Raw genomic sequence first — 25,376 nt, forward strand, 5'->3', positions numbered from 1 at the left:
TAGAAATTCAGGAAACGAGTGAGTACAAATGGTATTCTGCCCACAAGCAACTCTTCCTCTTTGCAATGCAAAAAAACAGAAGTCTCTAGATGTTACCAAAATATCACAGGTTGAATGCGGTGGTATCATCAGTGTACATGGCCTTGCGTCCGATCGGGTTCAGTGGCCTTGGCTAGAGTGATAGAAAACTGGCCCCTTGTATCCTCTCTCTCTCTCTCTCTCTCTCTCTCTCTCTCTCTCTCTCTCTCTCTCTCTCTCTCTCTCTCTCTCTCTCTCTCTCTCTCTCTCTCTCTCTCTCTCTCTCTCTCTCTCTCTCTCCAATCGCCTGTTCTGATACCACTCTCATTCAAAAGTTATCTCCCTGCTACATGGTGAGAGACCCGAGGTTTAGAAGTAAGGTGCACAGGAGAGGTGCCAGAATCAGACACCGTGAAATAACTGTCGCTCCCACCATCCATCGTTGGTGACACAGTGATGTAGAGCATATGTTTACTCCTGATGAGTGTTGCCAGCTCACAAAGCAAAGAAAACGGGAAGATAATATCCAAAATATAACCGTAAAAAGCCTAAACGTCTATCGACATGCCCTGAGTCTTGTGTGATGAACGTCTATTGACGTGTCCCGAGTTTTGCAGGTTAAGTTGTTATTTTGGGCAATATAGTTAATTTATATCATGCATACAATAAACATTGTATTTATCTTATATTAAATCCATATTTGGTCGGTATTTAAAGCATGTTAATTTTTGGGGGGTTAAATTCGTATCATAAGAACGAATTAATTCTATTTCCATTAATTTCTATGGGAAAAATTGATTTGATATACAATCTTTTTTATATACAATGATCGTCATGGAACGAATTAAATTCGTGTGTATTACATGAAATATTGGTCAATCCAGCATATTTTTATGAACATTTTTTTTCCACTCTAATGAGTGGCATGAATAACACGTTTTAAGAGAATTAAAACATTAGAAGAAATTATTGCTGCCACCATGTTGAAACATAAAAAATTCAAGTTGTAATATCATGCTAGGAAAGAAGGAACTCTCATTTTACTTACATGCTTGATGACATCCAGTGTATATATATATATATATATATATATATATATATATATATATATATATATATATATATATATATATATATATATATATATATATATATATATATATATATATATATATATATATATATATATATATATATATATATATATATAGTAGTGCCTCATGATAACAGACACTTTGGGTATGAGGGTTGTCCATTACTGGATATCGCCCTTCACTTAGAGTGGTTTGTTGTGAGACCCTTAAACATCCCCTTTCCCTTTTTTCATTAGTTTATTCTTTTTTTATGATAATTTACTCCCAGCGAGGTTGAATAGCACTAGTTCTGATCTGGACTGGTCCTGCTCTGTCCAGTTCTGGTCTGGATCAGTTCAGGGGGTACTGTGAACTCACCATCAAATCTAGCTCTGAACTTACCGAACGTTTCCCTTTATGTCTCAGAACACAAGGGGGGCAGTCACAACCTACCCTCTAAAGACAACTCTCTCCTCATAACATAAAACTACAAGCACTTCCTTCACACATACCCTTCACTTAGAATTTAAAAAAGTGGCAACCCCTACAACAACCTCAAAGTCTCCTTCTGGGGAGGGAACCATAAATGTCCCTAGGTTGCACTGTTCTATTGGTGTTGACCCAAAAGTCTTGACACCTCCCTTAACTTTTCCTTCATTAACTTGTGCAACATTTGCAGTCTTGGATCTAATTTTCAATCTGTAGAACTCCACCTCTCTTCTACTAAACCTCATCTTCTTTTTCTCACCAAGACACAGGTGTCTGAGACAGCTGACAGTAACCTGTTTTCTGTTCCCTCCTACTTTCTCTATCCTCATTTTTGTTCCAAAGCTGGATGTTGTGACTACAGTATGAGTGCAATGACTTAACTTGCTCTCATGCCCGTGCTCTTGAATCTTCTGAGTTTTCCACCATCTGGCTTTGACTCAAAAGTCACTCTTTAACTGAATTTATCTGTGCTATCTATCTCTCCCCTAACTCCTCTGACTACTTATAGTAAATTCTTTGACAGTTTAACTTCCAAAGTGGAGCACATTGTCTCTCTATCCTTTACAGAGATCTCCATCCTTAAAGATTTCATTGATCACCACTAGCTTTGGCTCTCGTCTCTCTCTTCACTGACCACCCTGGTGAACTAGTCTTCAACTTTGCTATCTTACATGACCTATAGCAACTGGTGCAACACCCTACTTGTATTCCTGACCAACTTGGAGATATGCCCAACATTCTTGATCTTTTCCTTACATCAAAATTAATCTGTCTGCTTATGCTATTACCTTATCTTTTCCACTCCTATGCTGATGTTACCACTCTACACTTTTCCATGTCTTTTCAGAGACAATCAATCCTTTAAGAAGTCAACTAGTCATGCAGGGATGCCACAGAACCCTTAACTTCTAATCTCTTTAAGATTTCTGATCGGGGCAGAGAAAACTTAGTAGTGTTCAATGCCTCAGAAACTGAATTTCTCTATCTATCAACTTAACACAACCTTCCAGATAACTATCCCCCCTTCTTCATTGACACTCAACTGTCCCCCTCTTCTACACTGAATATTCTTGGCCTATCCCCTACTCATAATCTAAACTGGAAACTTCACATCTCATCTCGTGCTAAAACAGCTTCTATGAAATTAGGCGTTCTGAGGTGTGTCTTCCAGTTTTTCTTGCCTTTCCAACTGCTAACTCTGTATAAGGGCCTTATCTGCCCATGTGTAGAGTACTCTTTGCATGTTTGTGGGCTTCCACTCATACAGTTTTATTAGATATGGTGGAATCAAAATAATAGATGAATTAAAGATATAGCTTCCTGTTTGTTATAAAGGCTGATTACCATGTGATGTTTTAACAAGCATTTAATGACTGTTTAAGGACATTTCTGTGGTGACAAAGAAGGGAGGAAGAAAAGGGATTGTCAGAGTGAGAGTAGACTACTTTCTTTCCTTCTGTTTTCTATATAAATTGGTGTGTTTGTGAAATTACTTCTGAAATCCTTCCAACTTTTTTACACTGCCGCGGACGTAAAAAAAAAGAAAAGTGTTTCCCCATCCTAAACTTGGTATCTTAGCAGGGATGTGCGACACTGCTGATTGTCAGGCCCGATACCTCACAGGCTTGCATCGTGTGCAGTCTTACTATAAAGTATTGCCTTGCTGCAAGGTCACCAAATTACCACCCTCACAGCCAATCTGGAGCAGTAATCTACAACATGAACAAGTAATTCTTGAGGAGAGAGAGAGAGAGAGAGAGAGAGAGAGAGAGACTGACCAGGTGGTGTGTTGTTTTTATTGCTTTCACCACTATGCTGATGAAATATTTTGTTCATTATGTCATCTACAAGAGGAAAATCTAGTCCACTTCATACTAAATTACCCTCATTCAAAACAAGAAATAAATAAAATTGTAGACTTCCAAAGACTGGTAAATGAAGAGAAAAATCAAATGATTTTAGAGTTTTAGTTTTAGAGTCTGTCATTTGTGCTTGTCAGCCACAGCATTCTCTCTCTCTCTCTCTCTCTCTCTCTCTCTCTCTCTCTCTCTCTCTCTCTCTCTCTCTCTCTCTCTCTCTCTCTCTCTCTCTCTCTCTCTCTCTCTCTCTCTCTCTCACTCACTCCAGTGTCATTATCATCGCTTGCCCAAGAACATTCAAACAGAAATGCATAAGTAGAATTTTACTTCTGCAGGACCTGTGTCCAACCGACCAGGGACCACAAATCATTATGAGTGTCACACCAGTGACCCTGACAGGCAAGCAGTTTCCACTTTACACCTTATTACAAGTTTTAAATTGTAGGCAAACAAAACAAGTTAGTTTTTTTTTTGTATGCAGGAGGGACAACTGGCCAAGGGCAACAGAATATGGAAAAAAAGGCCCACTGAGTTGCCAGTTCCCTTAAAATTCAGGGACAAATGTCTTGAGACCTCTCTCTTAAGAAAAGTCAAGTAATAGGATGATGGAAGTTCCAAAGTTTACCAGTGAAATGCATGAATGACTGAAAGTACTGGTTAACTCTTGCATTAGAGACTTGGACAGAGTAGGGATAAGAGGAAGAAGAAAGCCTTGTGCAGTGATGCTGCACGAGGTGGGGAGACATGCAGTTAGCAAGGTGTTCTGTGGCTTCCCTGTGTGATATGTTGACTTCTTGAGAGGTTGGTCGTCTCTTAAAGGACATGGAAAGATATAGGATGGTCTCATCAGTGTAGGAGTGGATAGAGCAAGAAGTTTGGTTAAGAAGATCATTAATGAATATTAGAAAGAGAGTGGGAGACAGGATAGAACCCTGAGAAACACCACTGTTAATAGATTTAGAAGAACAGTAGCCATCTACCACAACTGTAATAGAACAGTCGGAAAGGAAACTTGAGATAAAGTTGCAGAGGGAAGGATAGAAACCGTAGGATGGCAGTTTTGAAATCAAAGCTTTGTGCCAGACTCTGTCAGAAGCTTTTGATATGTCTAACGCGACAGCAAAAATTTCACTGAAATCTCTAAAAGAGGATGACCAAGATTCAGTAAGGAATACCAAAAGATCACCAATAGAGCGACCTTGACGAAAACCATACTGGCGATCAGATAGAAGATTGTGATGTAACAGGTGTTTAAGAATCTTCCTATTGAGGATCAATTCAAAAACTTTAGATAAGCAAGAAATTAAAGCTATAGGACGGTAGTGTGAGGGATTAGAACGGTCACCCTTTTTTGAAACAGGCTGAATGTAGGCAAACTTTCAGCACAAAGGAAAGGTAGAAGTCGATAGACATAGTTGAAACAGTTTGGCCAGGCAAGTTGCAAGCATGTAAGCACAGTTTTTGAGAACAACAGGAGGGATCCTATGAGGTCCATAAGGATTCCGAGGTTTGAGGCCAGTGAGGGCATGGAAAACATCATTACGAAGAACTTTAATTGTAAACATGAAATAGTCAGAGAGAGGAGAAGAAGGAGGAACAAGCCCAGAATTATCCAAGGTGGAGTTGTGAGCAAATGTTTGAGAGAAGAGTTCAGCTTTAGAGACAGAAGAGATGGCAGTGGTGCCATCAGGATGAAATAAAGGAGGGAAAGATGGAGAAGTAAAGTTATTGGAGATGTTTTTGGCTAGATGACAAAATGCATGAGGGGTGTTTGAGTTTGAAAGATTTTGACATTTTCTTTATATGAAAGAGTGTTTGGCAAGTTGAAGAACAGACATGGCATGATTTCAGGCAGAAATATAAAGTGCATGAGATTCAGGTGATGGAAGGCTGAAGTGCCTTTTGTGGGTAATCTCTCTATCATGTATAGCACGAGAACAGGCTGTGTTAAACCAAGGTTTAGAAAACTTAGATTGAGAAAAAGTGAGGAATGTATGCTTCCATGCCAGACACTATCACTTCTGTTATGCGTTCAGCACATAGAGATGGGTCTCTGACATGGAAACAGTAATCATTCCAGGGAAAATCAACATAATACCTCCTCAGGTCCCCCCAACTGGCAGAGGCAAAATGCCAGAGGCCCCTCCACTTAGGGGGATCCTGAGGAGGAATTGGAGAAAGTACAAGATACAGAAATGAGATTGTGGTCAGAAGAGCCCAACGGAGAAAACAGGGTAACAGCATAAGTAGAATTAGAGGTAAGCAAAAGATCAAGAATGTTGGTTGTATCTCCAAGATGGTCAGGAATATAAGTAGGGTGTTGAACCAGTCGCTGTAGGTCGTGGAGGATGGCAAAGTTGAAGGGTAGTTCACAAGGATGGTCAGTGAAGGGAGAGGAAAGCCAAAGCTGGTGGTGAACATTGAAATCTTCAAGGTTAGAGAGACAGAATGTGCTCCACTTTGGAAGTTAAATAGTCAAAGAATTTATTATAGCCAGAGGAGTTAGGGTAGAGATAGACAGCACAGGTAAGTTTAGATAGAGAGTGACTATTGAGTCGAAGCCAGATGGTGGAAAACTCAGAAGATTTGAGAGCGTGGGCATGTGAGCAAGTTAAGTCATTGTACACATAGATGCAACATCCAGCTTACGAGCAAAAATTAGGATAGAGAAAGTAGGAAGGAACAGAGAAAGGGCTTTTGTCAGTTGCCTCAGAAAACTCTGTTTTAGTGAGAAAAAGAAGATGAGGTTTAGTAGAGGAGAGGTGGTGTTCTACAGATTGAAAATTAGATCTAAGACTGAAAATGTTGCATAAGTTAATGAAGAAAAAGTTGAGGGAGGTGTCAAGACATTTTGGGTCACCACTGGGAGAGCTGTCTAACCTGGGGACATTTCTGGTCCCCTCCCCAGAAGTTGACTCCAAGGCTGGATTTGGCATTGCCATTTTGAATTTTGAATTTTAAGTGAAGGGTGTGTGTGTGTGTGATAAGTGCATGTAGTTTTATGTAATGAAGGAGAGTTGTCAATAGAGGGTAGGCTGTGACTGCCCCCTTTAATTGTGAGACACAAAGGGAAATGTTCAGCGAGGTCACAAATAGCTATAATGGAAAGTTCACAGCACCCTTGAACTAGTGCTATTAGATCTCGCTGGGAGTAAATTATCGTTTCGATAGGTGTCTATTACCCCCTGCTTGCCTTTTTGGCTTGTTTATCATGTCATATGTGTATTTATCTTCATGGCCACTTGGGAACTATGAATTTGTGAGGGAAAAAACTGCCATATCAGTCCAAAGAAAATTAGTTAATGTCTGACTAGTCCATTATTGAGTGAAGTCCATTACTGCTAGGTCCATTATTGCAAGGCATCACTATTTTCTTATGTAGAATTTGTCTAGAATTTTCCTTTAAACTTATGAATTCATTGCACCTGCATCTGATTGTATTCTCATAGCAAGAAAAAAGATGATATATTGTCCATTTCCACAGTGAATTTGCTTCTCTGGCACCATTGGCTAATCTTGTGGCATGTTCTTGGTAGGAACAACCGCACTTACTGGATCCTCATCTAGAAGAGCTGCTGTCCTGCCTTGTGGAGGTGGTGCGCTCTCACCCACCTTCCTCCATCACCACCCAGCAAGCCTTCCGCTACCTGTGGCTTATCACCAAAGTGCGCAGCCACAAAATTATCTTCAAGAAGCTTTCACATGAGGTACTTGTCTTTTTTACTTTGGGGATGTTGCCAGGGCAATTATCATGTTCATATTCAGCATATTGATACCAGACAGTGCCAGATTCTTTAATTTTTGCTGGCAAATAAATAGATTTCGGTGGCAAGTTTTAAAATTAAAAGATTATGTTGGTGTAGTGTTACACATTAATGCATCTTAGATATGTCAATTAATTTCATGATGTCTTACAGCATATGACATCATTTTAGCTTCTATTCATAATTTCAGATGATATTCTTAAAACAGCTTATAATTGTATCAAGTCAAGCAATTTGTCACTTTCTGCTGACCTCAATGGGCATATACTGATACATGTTTTCATTTGAATGTACTGAACAATAGGCAAATCCATGTAATGAATAGCAAATATAATTTTGTGTTGCACTTAATTTTTCTAGTATGATAACCACAGTCGTAGCAGAAAGTTTAGGCGCAAAATTACAGGCCACCCAAACTTTTCGCTAAACTCAAAGTACAAAAAATACCTAACCTGCGACCAAACTTTTTGCTATTTTTCAATGGTATGGTTTGTACCACTGTTTAGCAAAGACCATACACATGACTTAGCAACTCTGTTGAGTCGCTCCCAGGCCCACGTGGTGTCAGTGTGCAGGCATATATCAAGTGGATTTCATGTTTTTTTTGTGGTCTCTCTGTTTTTGCCTCCATATCTCCGAAATGGGAAGTGGTAAAGAGCTGGGAAGAGACACAATTGTTGCTATTATAACTCTTTGTAAGGAGGGCTATAATTGTAAAGATATGGCCACTCATGTGGGAATAGGAGTGTGGCAAGTTTAAAAGTAGACCAAGAAATTTTAAGAGGGGATAGGTGATGCCTTTCCTACCCCCAAGCCTCATGCTGGTCAGCCAAGGAAGATATCAATTCGTACTTCTAAGGTCATTAGGAGGCAGTTGGACAAAAATGCAACACTCACAGCTAGAAAACTGAAGGAAAGTACAGTAATCCCTCGTTTATTGTGGTTAATGGATACCAAAAACCCCCGTGAAAGGTGAAAAACTGCAAAGTTAGATTTGGCCCCCCCACTAGGAATTTTTGTGTATGTGTATGTGGGTACCAGAATGTTTAAAAATATGTAAACAGTATTTATACTGTTACCTTCTCACCCGTGGTTGTCTGCTTTGACTGGCTGCGTCAGCTTCGTTGTCAGGGTCCGGAGCACACAGGAGCACATCAGCACGAGGCACACAATTGGGGGTAATGGCGGGCACCGCCAGACAGAGAAACACCAGCTTACTCATGTCCTTTATTGAGTCCTCAGTTCACAGTACATCACAGGGCAGCCTCCACACACACACACAGGGCACTCAGGCACTCCACAGGCGTCCCCAGGGGCGGGCACAACAGACCACAATAGCAGGCAGCATGTCTTAATAACAGAGTGTGCGTCTCCCAGTCTTGCCTTGCACGTGCTCTCTTGCAGACTCCTCACTCAGGCTGCACGCTAACACTCACAAAGCCAGCCCGCGCAAACACACATATGCACATCTGTCTAAATGATGTGAGAAAATACAGTTTTCCGCATCGTAGCATTGATAAGTGGAATAAACTGAGCAGTGATGTCGTTGATGCGGTGTGTGTCAATCAGATGAAAGAGAGATATGACAGGAATGGACAAGGAGACAGGACACAGAGAGCTTAGCTCGGGCCCTGTAATACACAAATAGGTAAATACAAATAGGTAAATACATACACACACATTCGTAACAATACTTTACATATATAGTATTTTACTTAAATCTATTTAATTATAAAACCTTATACAATAATTATACATTTACTCTCTCTCTCTCTCTCTCTCTCTCTCTCTCTCTTTTTTTTTTTTTTTTTTAAACAAAACTTAATACAAAGGAACATGTACCCAAAGGCGCACTGTCGTGTGCTACCTATTCTAAGGGTACTACAATCTATTTCTCTACAATATTTACAGGACTTAAAAATAGATAATATACAAGATGGTCAGCATGTAAATGGAGCACTATTCGTTTCACTTCACTAGCACTATTCACGCACTGCACTACACTGAGTGTCACGTCACAAAGAGTGTCAGAGGAGTTGGCAGTGTCTGTCTCCACTTATGTGCCATCAGTTTGACACTGTGTGTGTTCATCTCCTGGACGTGAGGCACCGCGGCCGTGAACAAGTTCCACATCCTGGAGACGCGTCCTGCGAAGGTGCGTTGATGCTGACACCCGTGGGATCGCGGCACCTCTACGGCGTCACCACCATTGAGCACCGTTCTCGTGCTCCGTGCGGTGACTCTTAGAGGATGACGCAGCCCTGCCAGATGTGGCACTCTTTGCACCTGTGCCTTATGGAACACTACGATCGCCGCCACGTCTCTGCGGTGTTCCAGTGAATCAAGGGGACGCTCAGGCTCTGGGTGAGGTGGTAGTGCAGCATCTACTAGCCGTATGGCGCGGCGTTGGATGCTGTCCAGTCTCCTTCTGTGTGTGGCGGCACAGGACATCCAGGAGAGAGCTGCGTATTCAAGGTGGGGCCGCACCTGTGCCTTGTACAGCAGCAGTCTCCCTTCCTGTCGAGGAAACTGGCGATCCTTCTGAGAGCGGAGATCCTGTGAGAGGCTTTCTTGGCAATGGTTTTGACATGCCTGTCAAACCTCAGCCCTCGATCCACCTCCACTCCAAGTATCTTGACGTCATCTTGGAGTGGGAGAGCAGCAGCGCCAAAAGACAACTTTCCTGCCATTGCTGCCATGGCGGCTGGGGACCGAGAGACAACCATTGCTTGTGTCTTCTCCGGCGCGAATGTCACTTGCCATCGAGCACCCCACTCCTTTATCACTCGTAGCTGCTGATTGATGGCCTCAGCAGCCCGCCCACTGTCCTGGCGTGGATAGGTATAGGAGAGGGTGCAGTCATCAGCATAGGCCATGACTCCTGGCAGTAGCTGGAGAAGATCATCCACGTAGATATTCCACAGGAGTGGGCCAAGAATTGAACCCTGTGGCACTGATGCCTCCACAGGCAGGGACTCAGATGTTTGCCCGTTGACAACCACCTTGAGGCTTCTGTCCTGCAGGTAATTTCCCAAGAGTCGTAGCAAGCCACCCTGGATGCCTTTAGCACGAAGCTTTTCTAGTAATCCGTTGTGCCATACTTTATCAAAAGCTCCTGCTATGTCCAAAGCAACCACTATAGTGTCCTTGCCGTCGTCGAGGGCGTCCTGCCAATGCCTGGTGAGAAGCATCATTAGGTCGGAGGTTGACCTTCCAGGTCTGAACCCAAACTGTTGGTCTGAGAGGAGGGCATTGTCCTTGAGATGTCTACACACCACCTCTGCCACGACCCTCTCAAACACTTTACCCACCACTGACAACAGGGATATGGGTCTGTAGTTTTTTGGGTCCGTCCTGGAGCTTTTTGTGTACGGAACTACTCGAGCCTCCTTCCACACTGAAGGCCAGACGTTTTCCCGTACACAAGTTGTGAAGACTTGGGTGAGAGGGGCAGCCAGTTCCTGGGAGCATCGCTTCAGCAGGTGCGGGCTGATGTCATCAGGGCCGGTGGCTTTCTGTGTGTCCAGCCCCCGCAATAATCGCTTCACCTGCTGATGCGTCACCTCCACCATGGTGACAGTCTTCTCACATTGCTGGACCAGCTGAGGCGGTGGCTGCTGTGGATTCCCGACCTTCATTTTTCCAGCAAACAAGGAAGCCAGCAACTGTGCCCTCTCCTTACTGCTGGTGGCGACAGTACCGTCCTGCTTGCTGAGGGAGGGATGGATTCTTGGTGGCCAGTTCCTTGTTTGTCCTTAACAAGAGACCACCAAGTTTTGTTTCCTACGCCAGTGCCACACAGTTTCCGGCGCAGGCTTTCCTCCCACTTTTTTAAGGCCCACTTGCTGGTTACCACCATCCTCCTGCATGCAGCCCTGTGCAGGTCCTTGTTGCGCCGAGTCGGGTTCCTCTTGTAGCGGAGCCAGGCAGCATACTTTGCCTCGGCAGCAACACGGCAACGGTAGCCAAACCATGGCTGATCCGTCGATCTGGTGGTGTATTCCCTGTGTGGGACGTGGCGTCTCTGGAGGGCGAGAAGGTGAGAGGTGAGTGCAAGTGCTTCACTCTCTGCTCCTCCCTGTAGCAAAGTGGCCCATGGGGTGTGGGTCAGGTCGCGGCGCAGGGAAGCCCAGTCTGCTTTGTTCCACAGCCAGATGGTGCGGGTGGTGGCCTCGTCCTGAGCCACGCCCACTTCCAGCTGTGTCAGTACAGCGTGATGGTCAGAGCTGCCCACGAGCCCCAGCTGATGACACTGAAGCTTGTCTTCCTGGTAGTCTGAGATGACAGGGTCTAATGTCCCTCCTCGTTCATGTGTGGGGAAGGTGACATGATCTGTCAGACCCTGCACCTCCAGGAGATTCTCGTAGGCGTCTCTTTCCAGGTGGTGATTGAGATCCCCCACAATCAGCACGTGGCTGCAGCTGTGTGCCATCATCAGGTTGTCTAAGGTCTCAGTCAGGTACAAGAGTGAGTCAGGCCCTTGTCGCGGGGGGCGATACAGGGCACACAGCAGGAGGGCTGAGCGGTCTGCCAGCATTACTCGGAAGTACATCATCTCCATCATTGGAGGCGTGTCTATGTCGAGTAGCTGGGCCTGCATTCCTTCCTTGAAGCAGACAGCCACTCCACCTCCTGTTCGCTCCTGTCGGTCCCTCCTCACCCAGTGGGTGAAGCCCTGCATCCTGCCATACGTGGGCTCCACTTCACTGTTCAGCCATGTCTCGGTCACCACAACAACGTCTGCATTGTGTCGTTGCACACAGTTGTGGTATAAGTCTGCAAGGTTAGTCCGGAGACCACGGACGTTGCTAGAGACGACCTTTAGTGTGCGGCGGGGGCAAGCTGGCTGTACCATGGTGAGGGATGGTAGTGAGCGAGGCCTGCTAGTCCGAGGTGGTGGTTAGGGTCTCTCTCTCTCTCTCTCTCTCTCTCTCTCTCTCTCTCTCTCTCTCTCTCTCTCTCTCTCTCTCTCTCTCTCTCTCTCTCTCTCATATGATACGTAACACTCACCTTCTTCTGCCCTCTTTGATCATATCCAAAAGTTACACTTTTTCACTGATGGTCATCATCTTCCTCTTCCTCTTGGACTCACTAGAGGAAGCTTTCGCAGGGGCACAGGGCTTAGACGGCATTGTAAGGGCTTAATGAATCAGTACTTAACAAAAAAAGCTATTGCGAACACAACACTAAGATACAGTATGCCAGACAGTCAACAGTGTGGATGAGATACAACAAGGGAAGATGTTGGGTGAGACTGCGATAATGCTCAGCCAATCAGCTCACTGAATATATCCACTCGTGCTCTCATTGATCGATCGCACACCGGGAATCAATTGCGCGCATTGTATGAGTGCGCGTGGGTATGTACAAAGCCTCTGAGTCAACTCATCTCTTTGTTTGGCATACTGGGAAACCTTCTCTCTCACGCATCAACATGAAACAATGTGTTTTTTGCAATATGGCTGCCTATATTGCTATATTTTTTAATTTTTATCTTTTGATGAATATTTTTTAAAACCCCGCGATGCACTGAGGCCGCAAAACGTGAACCGCTAAGTGGCCAGGCAACACTGTACAAGCAACCCCCGTTTAACGAAGGGGTTACGTTCCTAAAAAACACTTCGTTAAGCGAAACTTCGTTTAACCGATTATAACAAGTTTAACCCCTGATTTGAACTTCCATTGAGAGTAAGCAAAGCGAGAGTGCATCATAGTACAGTAAAAGGTTTAATGAAAGTAAAAATTATGAAGTTAAACATTTAGGTTGTTTAATTTAAGTCATTATAATGTATACTAATGTATGTATGTACATAACTTTATAATGTTGATGATCTTAACTTTATGAAGGGAGGGAGAGTGAAACGGGAAATACACTAACCGGCAACCTGTGGAATGTAAACAAAGTGCGCATCATGGTACCGCATACAAAACTTATGTACCACATTTCCACAAGGTTTTCCATTTTATCCATTGTAGAGTCACGAGTTCAGGTGGTTCTTTTAGCTTTCAAGGAAGATACGGTCTCACCAGCCTTTATAATAGAGTCTGCTGACCTGAAAATAGTAGACAGTAGGTGGAGTCAAGATGGTGGCAAGCAATGTTATTAGTTTTCTGGCCTCTCTCATGTTTGTGAATAATACCCAGCTTCACTTCGAGAGTAAGATACTTCCTGGTCTTCTTAGGAACGTTAGGCCACATTGCAGGGCGTTTTGGTGGTAAGTTGAACTAGGGAAGATGAGCTGCTGGTGACGCTGTTATGTTTTGACTGGGGAGTGAGTGGTGTGCGTGATCTTGATCTTGATCTTGATGCTACAGGTGACGCAGAATTTCTTCTGAGTCAGGCCTTTATATCGGCAGTGCCTGTGTTGTCCACGAGAGGCTTGATCTTGATCTTTATTCTACAGGTGTCACAGGATTTCTCCTGATGCAGGCCTTAGTACCAGCAGCTCCTGATGTATTCAAAAGCCTGTCAGCTTGCATGATACGGTGGGGCTTTCAAATTTGGAAAAAATTACCTGGATAAAACTTCGTTAAAGCGAGTTTGGTGTTCGTTAAACGAGCAGATGGTAGTAAAATGAAACCTTCGTTGTAGTGAAATTTCGTTGTGTGAACCTTCGTTAAACAGGGTTGCCTGTATTTGGATTAGCACATAAAATGTTGACTAATATTAGAGTAGTATATCAATTTATGGACAAATAGATAAATAAATAAATAAAAATATGAAAAAATTCTCATGAGCATGATATGTCTTAAGCTGGAATATGGAGCAGTGGTGTGGTCACCTAGCTCTAAAAAAGATATAAGAAGGTTAGAACAGATCCAGAAGATAGCTACAATGGTGCTGGAATTAGAGGACTTAACATATGAAAAAAGGCTGAAGGAAATGGGACTGCCAACCTTTCTCTCTCTCTCTCTCTCTCTCTCTCTCTCTCTCTCTCTCTCTCTCTCTCTCTCTCTCTCTCTCTCTCTCTCTCTCTCTCTCTCACACACACACACACACACACACACACACACACACACACACACACACACACACACACACACACACACTCCGCGCTCTGTGGAGAGCGGACGTGCCTCCTGCTCAGAGCGGCATCTAACTAACACTCCACACGCTAAGCAATGTGCTTGAGTGAGAATAGTTATTGCTATTGAGGGGCGACCAGAGCGAGTGAACGAGTGTACAGAGTGAACGTAGCCTGGTGGCGTGTACATGGGAGTGATCGGAGGTGTGAGAACCTCCACACTCCAAACGACAGAGCGAGAACCACACAAAGGCCAGCCATAGCAGCCGCCAACGCATCCCACCACACACACGTAGCTACCAGGCCTTGCCCCCAGTGACCACACACCCACATGCTCCCAGGAAGAGTAAAAATAAAATGGATCGACCGGTAAGAAATAAATGACCAAATTCAAAATATGCCGATGAGGCCCAGGGAGCAAAGCCGAAAGTGGCCAGTCAAAGCATGAGTCCATCTTCAACAGGGGCAACATTGCAAGGTAGATTGGTAATGTTGGAGAAGAGATTTGAGGAGTTGGTGAAGGAATTAAAAGTTCAGAGGAGTGAGGAGGAGCAGGATAGAGAATTCCGCAAGGCTTTGAAGGAAAAAGTTAAGAGACTGGAGGAAAATGAAAACGATTGGTGGATGAGAATGCACACTTGAGAGTGGAGGTTGAAAAATACAAGAGACAGTTGGAGGAGAAAATGGAGAGAGTAGTAAAGGAGAAAGATGACTTTAAGGAAATGATTAGTGAGCAGAATGAAAGGTTTGAAAGGGAATGGGAACTGAAGAAAACACAATGGACTGAGTCGAGGGAAGCAGGGATGGTTGGATTACAAGAAATAATTAAAGATCAGTTGAAGGAAGACAAAAAAGAAAGGTCCAAGGAACTGGTTAATGTAATGAAGAATAAGGAAACATTGATAAGGGAAATAGCAGAAAAGAAGAAGAGTGTGTTAATATTTGGGATGAAAGAACAAAATATGATATATAAGCCTAAGAGAATTAAGGAAGAATTAAAAACGGTAAGAGATCTGTTCAAAAATCTAAATGATGATGAAAAAAAAGACCTACAAGAAGAAGTGGAAGAGATCCATAGACTGGGTCCATATAAGGAGGGAGTGAGCAGACCGATTAAAGTAGTACTGAAGTCACAACAATCTGCGGAGGATATCCTATATAGAACATCAAAGTTAAGAGAGGTAGAAGGTTGTAAAGAGGTGTTTGTGAAAAAGAATAGAAATGAGGAAGAGAGGAGAAGATATAAGGAATTGGTGGAATAGGCGAGAAGGAAAAATGATGAGCGATCTGAGGAGGAAAGAGAAAAGTTTTTTTTTGGAGAGTTATAGGAGAGAGAGTCAGAAAGTGGTATGTGGAAAGAAGGAATACGGAGGAACCCCTAGAGGGAGCAGTGGGTGGACCGTAATGTATACTAATATAGATGGGATACTGTCAAGTAGATTGGAATTGCAAGACTATATGATAGTGGAGAAGCCTGATATAGTGTGTTTGACTGAGACAAAATTGCATGAAAAAACAAAGATAAATTTGGATAATAAATATAATATATGGAGAAAGGATAGAGAGAGTAAAGGTGGAGGAGGAGTTATGATTATGACGAAGAAATAAATAAATGTGGATAAGGTTTGGTATGGGAAGAACAACGCAGAAGTGATAAGCATAAGGATAAAAAGTGATGGAAAAGAATTAATAGTCATGGTGACCTATGTACCTCCTAAAACAAATTCTTGGACATTAAGGGAATATGACAATATGATCAAGGATACTTTACAGAGTTTGGAAAGTGTATTATCTGGAAAAAGAAAGGTGATACTGGTAGGAGATTTTAATTGTAAGGAGGTGGATTGGGAAAATCTAGTAAGTGGTGTTGGAGAGAAAGCATGGGGAGAGAGACTTCTTAATCTAATGATGGAAAATATGATGGAACAGAGGGTGAAGGAAAATACTAGATATAGAGGAGATGATGAACCGGCTAGACTGGATTTGGTGTTAACAAGAGAAGTGTACCTATGTGGAGATATGCAATACAAGTGTCCTTTGGGAAAGAGTGATCATGTGGTTATGGAAATGCAGATAGCAACAACACAGCGAAGGAAGGACGAGACATACAGGAGTGGTAGATTGAATTATAGAAAGATGGACACAGAAAGTTTGAAAAATTATTTCAGAAAATTAGATTGGGAGGAGATGTTACAAATCAAAGAAGTGCAAAAAAAATATGAGATTTTTATGAAATATAAAGAAGGAGTTATGAAATTTGTACCAAAGTATAAACCGAGAGAGGAAGGAAGAGAGGATTGGTTTAATGCAGCTTGTGTTAAGGTTAAGGAAAAGAGAGATGTGGCTTGGAAAAGATGGAAAAAGAGTAGGAATTTACTAAATAAGGAGAATTATAGAGTGGCGAGAAATGAGTATGTGAGGGTAAGGAGGGAGGAAGAAAGAAAATTTGAAAAAGATATTGTAGACAAGAGTAAGGAACATCCAAAATTGTTTTACAGGTTCATAAATGGTAAACTTAAAAAGAGAGAGTCCATTGAAAGATTAAAAGGAGAGCAAGGGATAGTAGATGACCCTAAGAATATAGCAGAATTGCTAAATAATAGGTTTCAGCAAGTATTTACTGAAGAAACAATGTTTGTAAAGCCTCAGAATGTACAAGGAAATGTGCACATGGATGACATTAAGATACCTAAAAGGAGTTATATAAAATGTTGGAGGAACTTAAAGATGATAAAGCGATGGGACCAGATGAAGTTTCAGGAAAATTATTGAAGGAGTGTAGAGAAGAATTGATTGATCCATTATATGATATTATAAGGTGTTCATTAGAAACAGGGAAGTACCAGTAGAGTGGAAGAGAGCTGAAGTGGTGCCCATTTATAAGGGAGGCAGTAAGGAAGAGCCTCTTAACTATAGACCTGTGTCTCTAACAAGTGTGGTCGGTAAGATTTGTGAGAGGGTGATAAAGAAATATTGGATACGGTTCCTGGAGGATCATAAGTTATTATCGGATCATCAATTTGGCTTCAGGAAAGGGAGGTCATGTGTAACAAATCTACTGAGCTTTTATTCAAGAGTGGTTGACAAAATACAAGAGAGAGAGGATGGATGGACTGTGTATATTTGGATTTAAAGAAAGCTTTTGACAAGGTACCTCACATGAGACTGTTATGGAAATTAGAGATTTATGGAGGACTGAAAGGAAAAGTGTTAAAGTGGATGGAAAACTACTTGAGATGGAGGGAGATAAGAACGGTAATAAGGGATGCAAAGTCGGACTGGTTGGTGGTGGAGAGTGGAGTCCCACAAGGCTCAGTGCTGGCACCAATACTTTTCCTTGTATATATTAATGACATGCCAGAGGGAGTAAACAGTTATATTAATTTGTTTGCGGATGATGCGAAGTTGTGTAGGTGTGTAAAGAGTGAAGAAGATTGTGAAATTTTACAGGCAGATCTGGATAAGATTTGGGAGTGGAGCAAGAGGTGGCAAATGGAATTTAATCTGAGCAAAAGTCATGTGATGGAGATGGGAAGAGTGGAAGACGGCCAAGAGGGTCATATAAGATGGGTGAAGAAGTAGTGTTGAAAAGGTGGAAAAGGAAAAGGATTTGGGAGTGATAATACAAGACCATGGGCAGTTTGAGGCTCTTATTGATAAGATGTTTGGAGAAACGTATAATTTGATAAAAATATTGGATTAGCCTTCCATTATATGGATAAAGATATGATGAAGAAATTAATTAGTACGGTAATTAGACCAAGATTGGAATATGCTGGAGTGGTTTGGTCCCCTTATAAAAGAAGCATATAAGAAAGTTGGAGAGATTGCAGAGAATGGCAACAAAAATGGTTCCGGAATTGGCAGAAATGACCTATGAGGAGAGATTAAAAGAAATGAATTTGCTTACCTTGGAACAAAGAAGAGAAAGAGGAGATTTAATACAGGTTTATAAACTGTTGAATGGACTGGATGAAGTGGATAATGAGCAAATGATGTTGAGAGAGGAAAACTTAAATAGAACTACAAGATCGCATAGTAAAAAGATAGCCAAAGGAATATGCTTGAAGGATGTGAAGAAATATAGTTTCCCACAAAGATGTGTGGAGGTGTGGAATGGTTTGAGTGAGGAGGTGGTGTCATCGAGGAGTGTGCATAGTTTTAAAGGAAAGTTGGATGTGTGTAGATATGGAGACGGGGCCACACGAGTATGATACCCATGCCCTGTAAAATTACAACTAGGTGAATACAACTAGGTGAACACACACACACACACACACACACACACACACACGAGACGCAGCAGAGGAAGGACGCGATACCGTCGCTCCCGAGAATCAGCTGATCTTCACTACCTTTGTTTGGGTTTACAGTGGCCTGGGCGATAAGTGTGGACTCATTTTTTTTTTCATGAATACAGTGTTAAATAATAATGAGTGAGAAAGATATTCCATGTAAATGCAGGTATGTGACAAGGGAAAGAATGAAAGCTGATGATGACAATGTTGGTGAGGGAGGAGGAGAATTTGAAGGCTTTGATACGGCGCAAACTTCTCTATTTGATAGAGTCTTAACTATCGAACGTAAATTAGATAAATTGATAAAGGAGAGTATGGGAATGAAAGAGAATGAAGAACAGGATAAAGAGCTCCAGAAATTGAAAGAAAGGATAAAAGAGTGGAAGAAAACGAAACTAGGCTAAAACCGAAAATGAAGAATTAAAAGTCCAAATAGTGAACTATAAGAAATTGATGGAAGAAGGACTCGGTAAAGCCGAGAAAGAGAAAAGAAAAGCTAAAAGATCTAGTTAACAAAGAAGAAGAAAGAGTACAAGACGTGATTAAAAAGAAGTACAAGCATGGAGAATCCAAGATAAGAAAGACAAGGAATCATTTCAAGAAGTATTTCAAGAACAGTTAAAAGAAAGAGATGAAAATATGACAAGCAAAATGATAGGAGTCCTCAAGAAAAAGAAAATTTAGTAAGAGAAATTGCAGAAAAAGAAGTGTAATTATTTTTGGACTGAAAGAAAAAATGTTAAATATAGACCAAGAAGGAAAAAGACGAAATGAAATCAGTAAAGACCTACTAAAACATCTGAATGACGAGGATAGACAGAACTTAGAAGAGGAAGTAGAAGAAATCCATAGAATGGAACCATATCAAGAAGGAACAGTGAGACCAATTAAGATATTATTAAAATCACAAGCAGCAGCAGAAGAAGTACTATATAGAAAAACAAACTCAGAGAAACAGAAGGTTGCAAAGATATATATATATATATATATATATATATATAAAGAAAAATAGAAACGAGGAGGAAAGGAAGAGACACAATGAACTGGTGGCAGAAGCAAGAGAAAAAATAATGAAAGGTCAGAGGAGGAGAAGAAGGCATTTTTGGAGAATTATAGGAGACAGGATAAGGAAATGGTATATAAAAGAGAAAGAAGAGAAAAGAATGGAGCAAGTTTAACTAAAAATGATAAGAACAAGAGATTAAAAATGATGTATACAAACATAGATGGGATTTTATCTAGTAAATTAGAATTAAGAGATTACATAAAGAAAGAAGAACCAGATATTGTATGATTGGTGGAAACAAAGTTAAATGAGGCAATAAAAATAGACATAGATAAAAGGTATAATATATGGAGGAGAGACAGAGTGGGTAAAGGAGGAGGAGGAGTCATGATGATGTTAAGGAAGGAGATTGTGGTAAATCAAGTGGAGTTTGGGGAAGAAATACTGTATGTTAAGATGCATATTAACAACAAAAAGGAGTTAACAATCATTGGAACATATGTGCCACCAAAAACAAACTCATGGACTAACCAAGAATATAGAGATATGATAGATGACACAATAAGGAGTCTTACAAGAATCATTAAGGAAAGGAGAAAAGTGATATTGGTAGGAGATTTCAACTGTAAGGAGGTAGACTGGGAAAATTATGAAAGTGGTATGGGGGGAAGATGCCTGGGGAGATAGATTCCTGAACCTAATGATAGATAATTTGATGGTCCAAAGAGTAAAGGAAAACACAAGATTCAGAGGAAACGATGAGCTGGCAAGATTAGACCTAGTTTTACAAGGGATATACCAATTAACGATGATATAAGATACAAGTGCCCATTGGGAAAGAGTGACCATGTAATATTAGAGATGGATATAGAAGAAGGAAAGGAAGATAGAGATGAATCATACAAAGGAGACCGATTAAATTACAGAAAGGCTGATATTGAGAATCTCAAGAACTATTTTAAAACGTAAACTGGGAGGAGATGGAAAACTCATTAACGGTTCAAGAGAAATATAACTTATTTTTGGAAATATACAAAACTGGGGTCAGGAATATGTTCGAAATATAGACCTAAAGAAGAAGGAAAGAAAGATTGGTTTAATGCAAGATGTGCTAGGGCAAAGGAGAAACGAGATGGAGCATGGAAAAGGTGGAGAAGAAACAGAAATCCAGAAAATAAGGAAAACTTCAAAACAGCAAGAAATGAATATGCTAAGGTGAGAAAGGAAGAAGAAAAGAACTATGAAAAGGACATTGTCGAAAATGTAAGGAACAACCAAAATTGTTCTACAGATTCATAAATGGAAAAATAAGACAAAAAGAAACAATAGAAAGGTTAAAAGGAGAAAACGGAATGGTGGAAGACCCAAAAGTATGGCAGAACTGTTAAATAGTAAATTTCATGAGGTCTTTACTAAGGAATCCAAATTTGAAAGACCACAGGGTAATAGAGAGACTGTCTATATGAAAGAGATTAAAGTAACCAAGCTTGAAATAAAAAGTTGATGACGGAATTGGATGAGGAAAAGGCAATGGGACCGGATGAAGTCTCAGGCAGAATACTGAAAGAATGTAGGGAAGAACTAGCAAGTCCAATATACAACATCATAAAATGCTCAATAGAAAATGGAACAGTGCCAGTGGAGTGGAAAAGAGCTGAGGTGGTTCCCATATATAAGAGCGGAAGGAAGGAAGAACCTTTAAATTACAGGCCGGTATCACTAACTAGTGTAATATGCAAGATGTGTGAAAAAGTAATAAAGAAGCAATGGATCGAGTTTCTTGAAGACAACAAAATATTATCAAATAGCCAATTTGGTTTTAGAAAAGGTCGGTCATGTGTGACAAATTTATTGAGTTTCTACTCTAGAATAGTTGATAAAGTACAAGAGAGAGAGGATGGGTTGACTGTATTTATTTAGATCTAAAAAGGCTTTTGATAAAGTGCCACATGAAAGATTACTATGGAAGTTAGAGGAGAAGGGTGGCTTAAAAGGAAGCACATTGAGATGGATGAAGAATTACTTAAGGGGAGAGAAATAAGGACGATAGTTAAAGATATGAAGTCCAAGTGGAGAACAGTAGACAGCGGAGTGCCACAGGGGTCAGTATTGGCACCAATACTTTTCTCGTATATATAAATGACATGCCAGAGGAGTGAACAGCTACATAAATCTGTTTGCGGACGATGCGAAACTGTGCAGAGTCATTAAACAAAAGAGGATTGTGAAATACTACAGGAAGACTTAAACAAGATCTGGAAATGGAGCAAAAATGGGAGATGGAATTCAATGTGGACAAAAGCCATGTCATGGAAATGGGAAAAGTGAAAGACGACCAGTGGGAATCTATAAGATGGGAGATGGAGTAGAACTAGAAAAAGTAAAAAGGAAAAGGACTTGGGAGTGACAATGGAAGAAAATAATCAACCGGTTAGCCATATTGATAGAATTTTCAGAGAGACGTATAATTTGCTAAGGAATATTGGAGTAGCATTTCACTATATGGACAAGGAAATGATGAAGAAATTGATAAGTACTAAAATAAGACCTAGATTGGAATATGCAGGAGTTGTGTGGACTCCCATAAAAGAAACACATAAGAAAATTAGAGACTACAAAAATGGCTACAAGAATGGTTCCAGAATTTAAAGGGATGGCATATGAGGAGAGACTAAAGGCAATGGATCTACCAACCTTGGAGCAGAGAAGAGAGAGGGGATCTGATACAAGTTTATAAATTGATTAACGGAATGGATGAAGTGGATAATGAGAAACTGATCCTGAGAGAAGAATATGACTTTAGAAGCACAAGATCGCATAGTAAGAAACTAAGGAAGGGACGATGTCTGAGAGATGTTAAAAAATTTAGTTTACCGCAAAGATGTGTTGAGACTTGGAACAGTTTGAGTGAGGAAGTGGTATCAGCAAAGAGTGTACATAGTTTTAAAGAAAAATTGGATAAGTGTAGATATGGAGACGGGACCACACGAGCATAAAGCCCAGGCCCTGTAAAACTACAACTAGGTAAATACACACACCACACACACACACACACACAGGCTGGAAGTGAATAGTGTAGCCATATACTCCAGCTTTATTTTACTCTAACAACTATAGGTTGTCAGTACAATATGTATATATGTATTTATGTATGTAAGTATGTATGCATGTAGGTATTATGTATGTATACTTGACCGGTCTCAGTATGCTTCTCAAAGTTTTAAACTATCGGATAAACATTCGGGTCTGCGGGCTAAGTTCATTTTTGTCTCTTGCATCCAATATCAGACCAAGAAATCCTGACCAGCGGATTTTGTCTGTTGCATCCTAAATCTGTTAAGTCAAGGTTCTACTGTATACCTGTGTCATAATGGGAATGATCCTATGTTTTAATTCATATGTTATAGTAATTATGAATTGCTATATGATTTTGGTAACTATTATGATTTTGATAAGTTTTTTTGATTTTGATAACTTTTGGTACCGAAGGATTATAGCATTTCATATTAACATTTGCATTACCTTGATTTACAGGTAAAGGATCTTTTACCAGTACTGCAGATGTTGGAATCACCAGAAGGAAGCTCAGACTTTTATGCCAGCTACATCCTGCTTCTGTGGCTCTCCATCATTGTGTACATGCCTTTCAACATGATGGGTTTTGATGCCAAAGTTGGAGGGAAGGAAGCACAATCTGGCACTACAGTAGTCCAGAGGTGAGAAAGGCCACATTGTGTCTTTAAGGAGTTCAATTTTATCTTGAACTCTTCTAGTCCTTAGTTTACATAATACACCACCTTCCTGAATAATACATTATTTGCACTCACTAGGGAACCATGTGAGTTAGGATTTTGAAAATTACCGTATTTGGTGAATCCTCAGTTTGCAAAGTTACTGTAACCTTGTTAAGATATACATAAAAAAAGAATGATGTTCTTGCACTGCTGTTTTTTAACACAATCCTATCACCACACCACCATGTGTAGATCATCTCTAGAACATACACAATAAAAACGTGACTTAGTTTGGCCACCTACAGTAAGATGGACCAACACACTTGCACTTTTAATGACTTCATGGTGGATGCTTAGAAAAATGGGCTATGCTTACATGAAGGCCCAAGAATCATAGGAACTTAAGCACTGCCTCCTTGATTATGGAAATATTTATACCTAAAGAATTGGTAACCCTTCTTATGTCTGGCTATGATGTTTGCAACTCTGTTTTCCAGCTTCAATTATGTTGAAAATCTTGTAGTAGCTAGTTAAGTCATGACTTAGTTAACTTTGCAAGCACATGTGTTTAGGTGGTTGAGTCCCCTGGTGCATCCATTCAAGACCATAGAGGTTCAAGATCAACAAAAGAGAGCCAGCCAATGAGACCATATGAAACAAACCTTGTTGTCATATCCAGTCAGTGTATTTTTTCCTTAAGAAATGCATCATCCTGGGTCAGTCACCTTTCTGTTAGCTAGCCTTCCTCACCCTTCCTCCTGCAGCTCTCCTTAATCTCATTGTAGTTAGACATGGTGGTTCTTGTGTTCACATATTTTTTCTTTCTATGTAAGAGGGGAAACTGGCCAAGGGTAATGAAAAAAATAGAAAAAACAGCCACTTATTTGCCAGTTCCCTTGCAGATCAAAAGGTCAGCTGAAATAAAAGCACAAATGTCTTGAAAAATCCCTCTTAAAAGAAGTCAAGTCGTAGGAAGATGGAAATACAGGAGCAGGTAGGGAGTTCCAGAGTTTACCAGAGAAAGGTGTGAATGATAAAGAGTTCTGGTGTACTCTTGCATTTGAGAGTTGGGCAGGATAGGGGTGAGAAGAAGAAAGCCTTGTGCAGCGAGGCTGCAGGAGGAGGGGAGGCATGCAATTAGCAAGATCAGAAGAGCAGTTAACATGAAAATAGCAGTAGAAGATAGCAAGAGATGCAACATTGCAGCAGTGAGAAAGAGGCTGAAGACAAGTCAGTTAGAGGAGGGGACTTGATGAGATGATAAGCTTTACATTCCACCTTATCTAATAAAACTGAGTGGAACCCCTTCCTCCAAAACATGTGAAGAGTACTTCATACAAGGATGAATAAAGCCCTTGTACAGAGTTAGCGGTTGAAGGAGCAAGAAAACTGGCAGAGCTGGACAAGCACTCTCAAAATTAAGCTTCGCTTGTGGTTCTCCATTCTTTAGGGCCAGACTCTTATGCTGCCACTCATCTGCTCGTTTTTGGTTGGTTATTGAAGCGCTCACGCTCTCTGTTCCCACTCTCACTTCCATTCAAGCTTCTGCTCTCCACTTACACTTTCATTCTCTGCTTGCAATTGTGCTTTTTGCACTAGCACTAGCACTCTCCCTTCGCACTTGCACTCTCTGCTCCCATCCCACACTTGTGCTCAAGCTTGCGCTTTACGCTTGCACTTCCCGTTTGTACTCCCTGCTCTTGCTCTTTACTTGCATATATACTAAATCCTTGTTTATCTGGATCTCATTTATCTGGGTTTTGGTTTTTCTGGACACTGTCCAGATAATAAATTAATAATTTGAGTCCGGATGGCCAACAAATGAATTCAAACAACGTGCGTCTCGCATACTGCCAGAAAGGTCCAATAGGCGGTTGTAAACAAGTTTGGTCAATGCTCGTAATTGCTGCGTTTTGTCCAGATTTAGAGTTTGTGCATTTCTTAGTACTTTAAAACTTTTAATTATGCTTCCCAAGGGGGTTAAGTGTAAGCAAGTGATCCTAACTGTGGCTCAAAAGGTGGAACTCATTAGAAAATTAGAAAAAGAAGCTAGTCTTATAATCATTTGTAAGGAATTTGGTGTGGCAAAACAAACTGTGTCAGACATTAG

General features: G+C 41.0%; 1 protein-coding gene across 1 annotated transcript in view; it reads left to right on the forward strand.

The window, feature by feature from the left end:
• LOC123499074 (tubulin-specific chaperone D-like) overlaps positions 1–25,376 on the forward strand; it is a 563,551-nt gene that overhangs the window by 50,435 nt on the left and 487,740 nt on the right. The window contains exons 3-4 of the mRNA XM_045246676.1: positions 6,976–7,146; positions 23,067–23,248. Coding sequence (XP_045102611.1) covers positions 6,976–7,146; positions 23,067–23,248 — 353 coding nt within the window. The remainder of the gene's footprint in view (positions 1–6,975; positions 7,147–23,066; positions 23,249–25,376) is intronic.

This window comes from Portunus trituberculatus, chromosome 49 (genome assembly GCF_017591435.1).
Source record: "Portunus trituberculatus isolate SZX2019 chromosome 49, ASM1759143v1, whole genome shotgun sequence".
Taxonomy (NCBI): Eukaryota; Metazoa; Arthropoda; class Malacostraca; order Decapoda; family Portunidae; genus Portunus; species Portunus trituberculatus.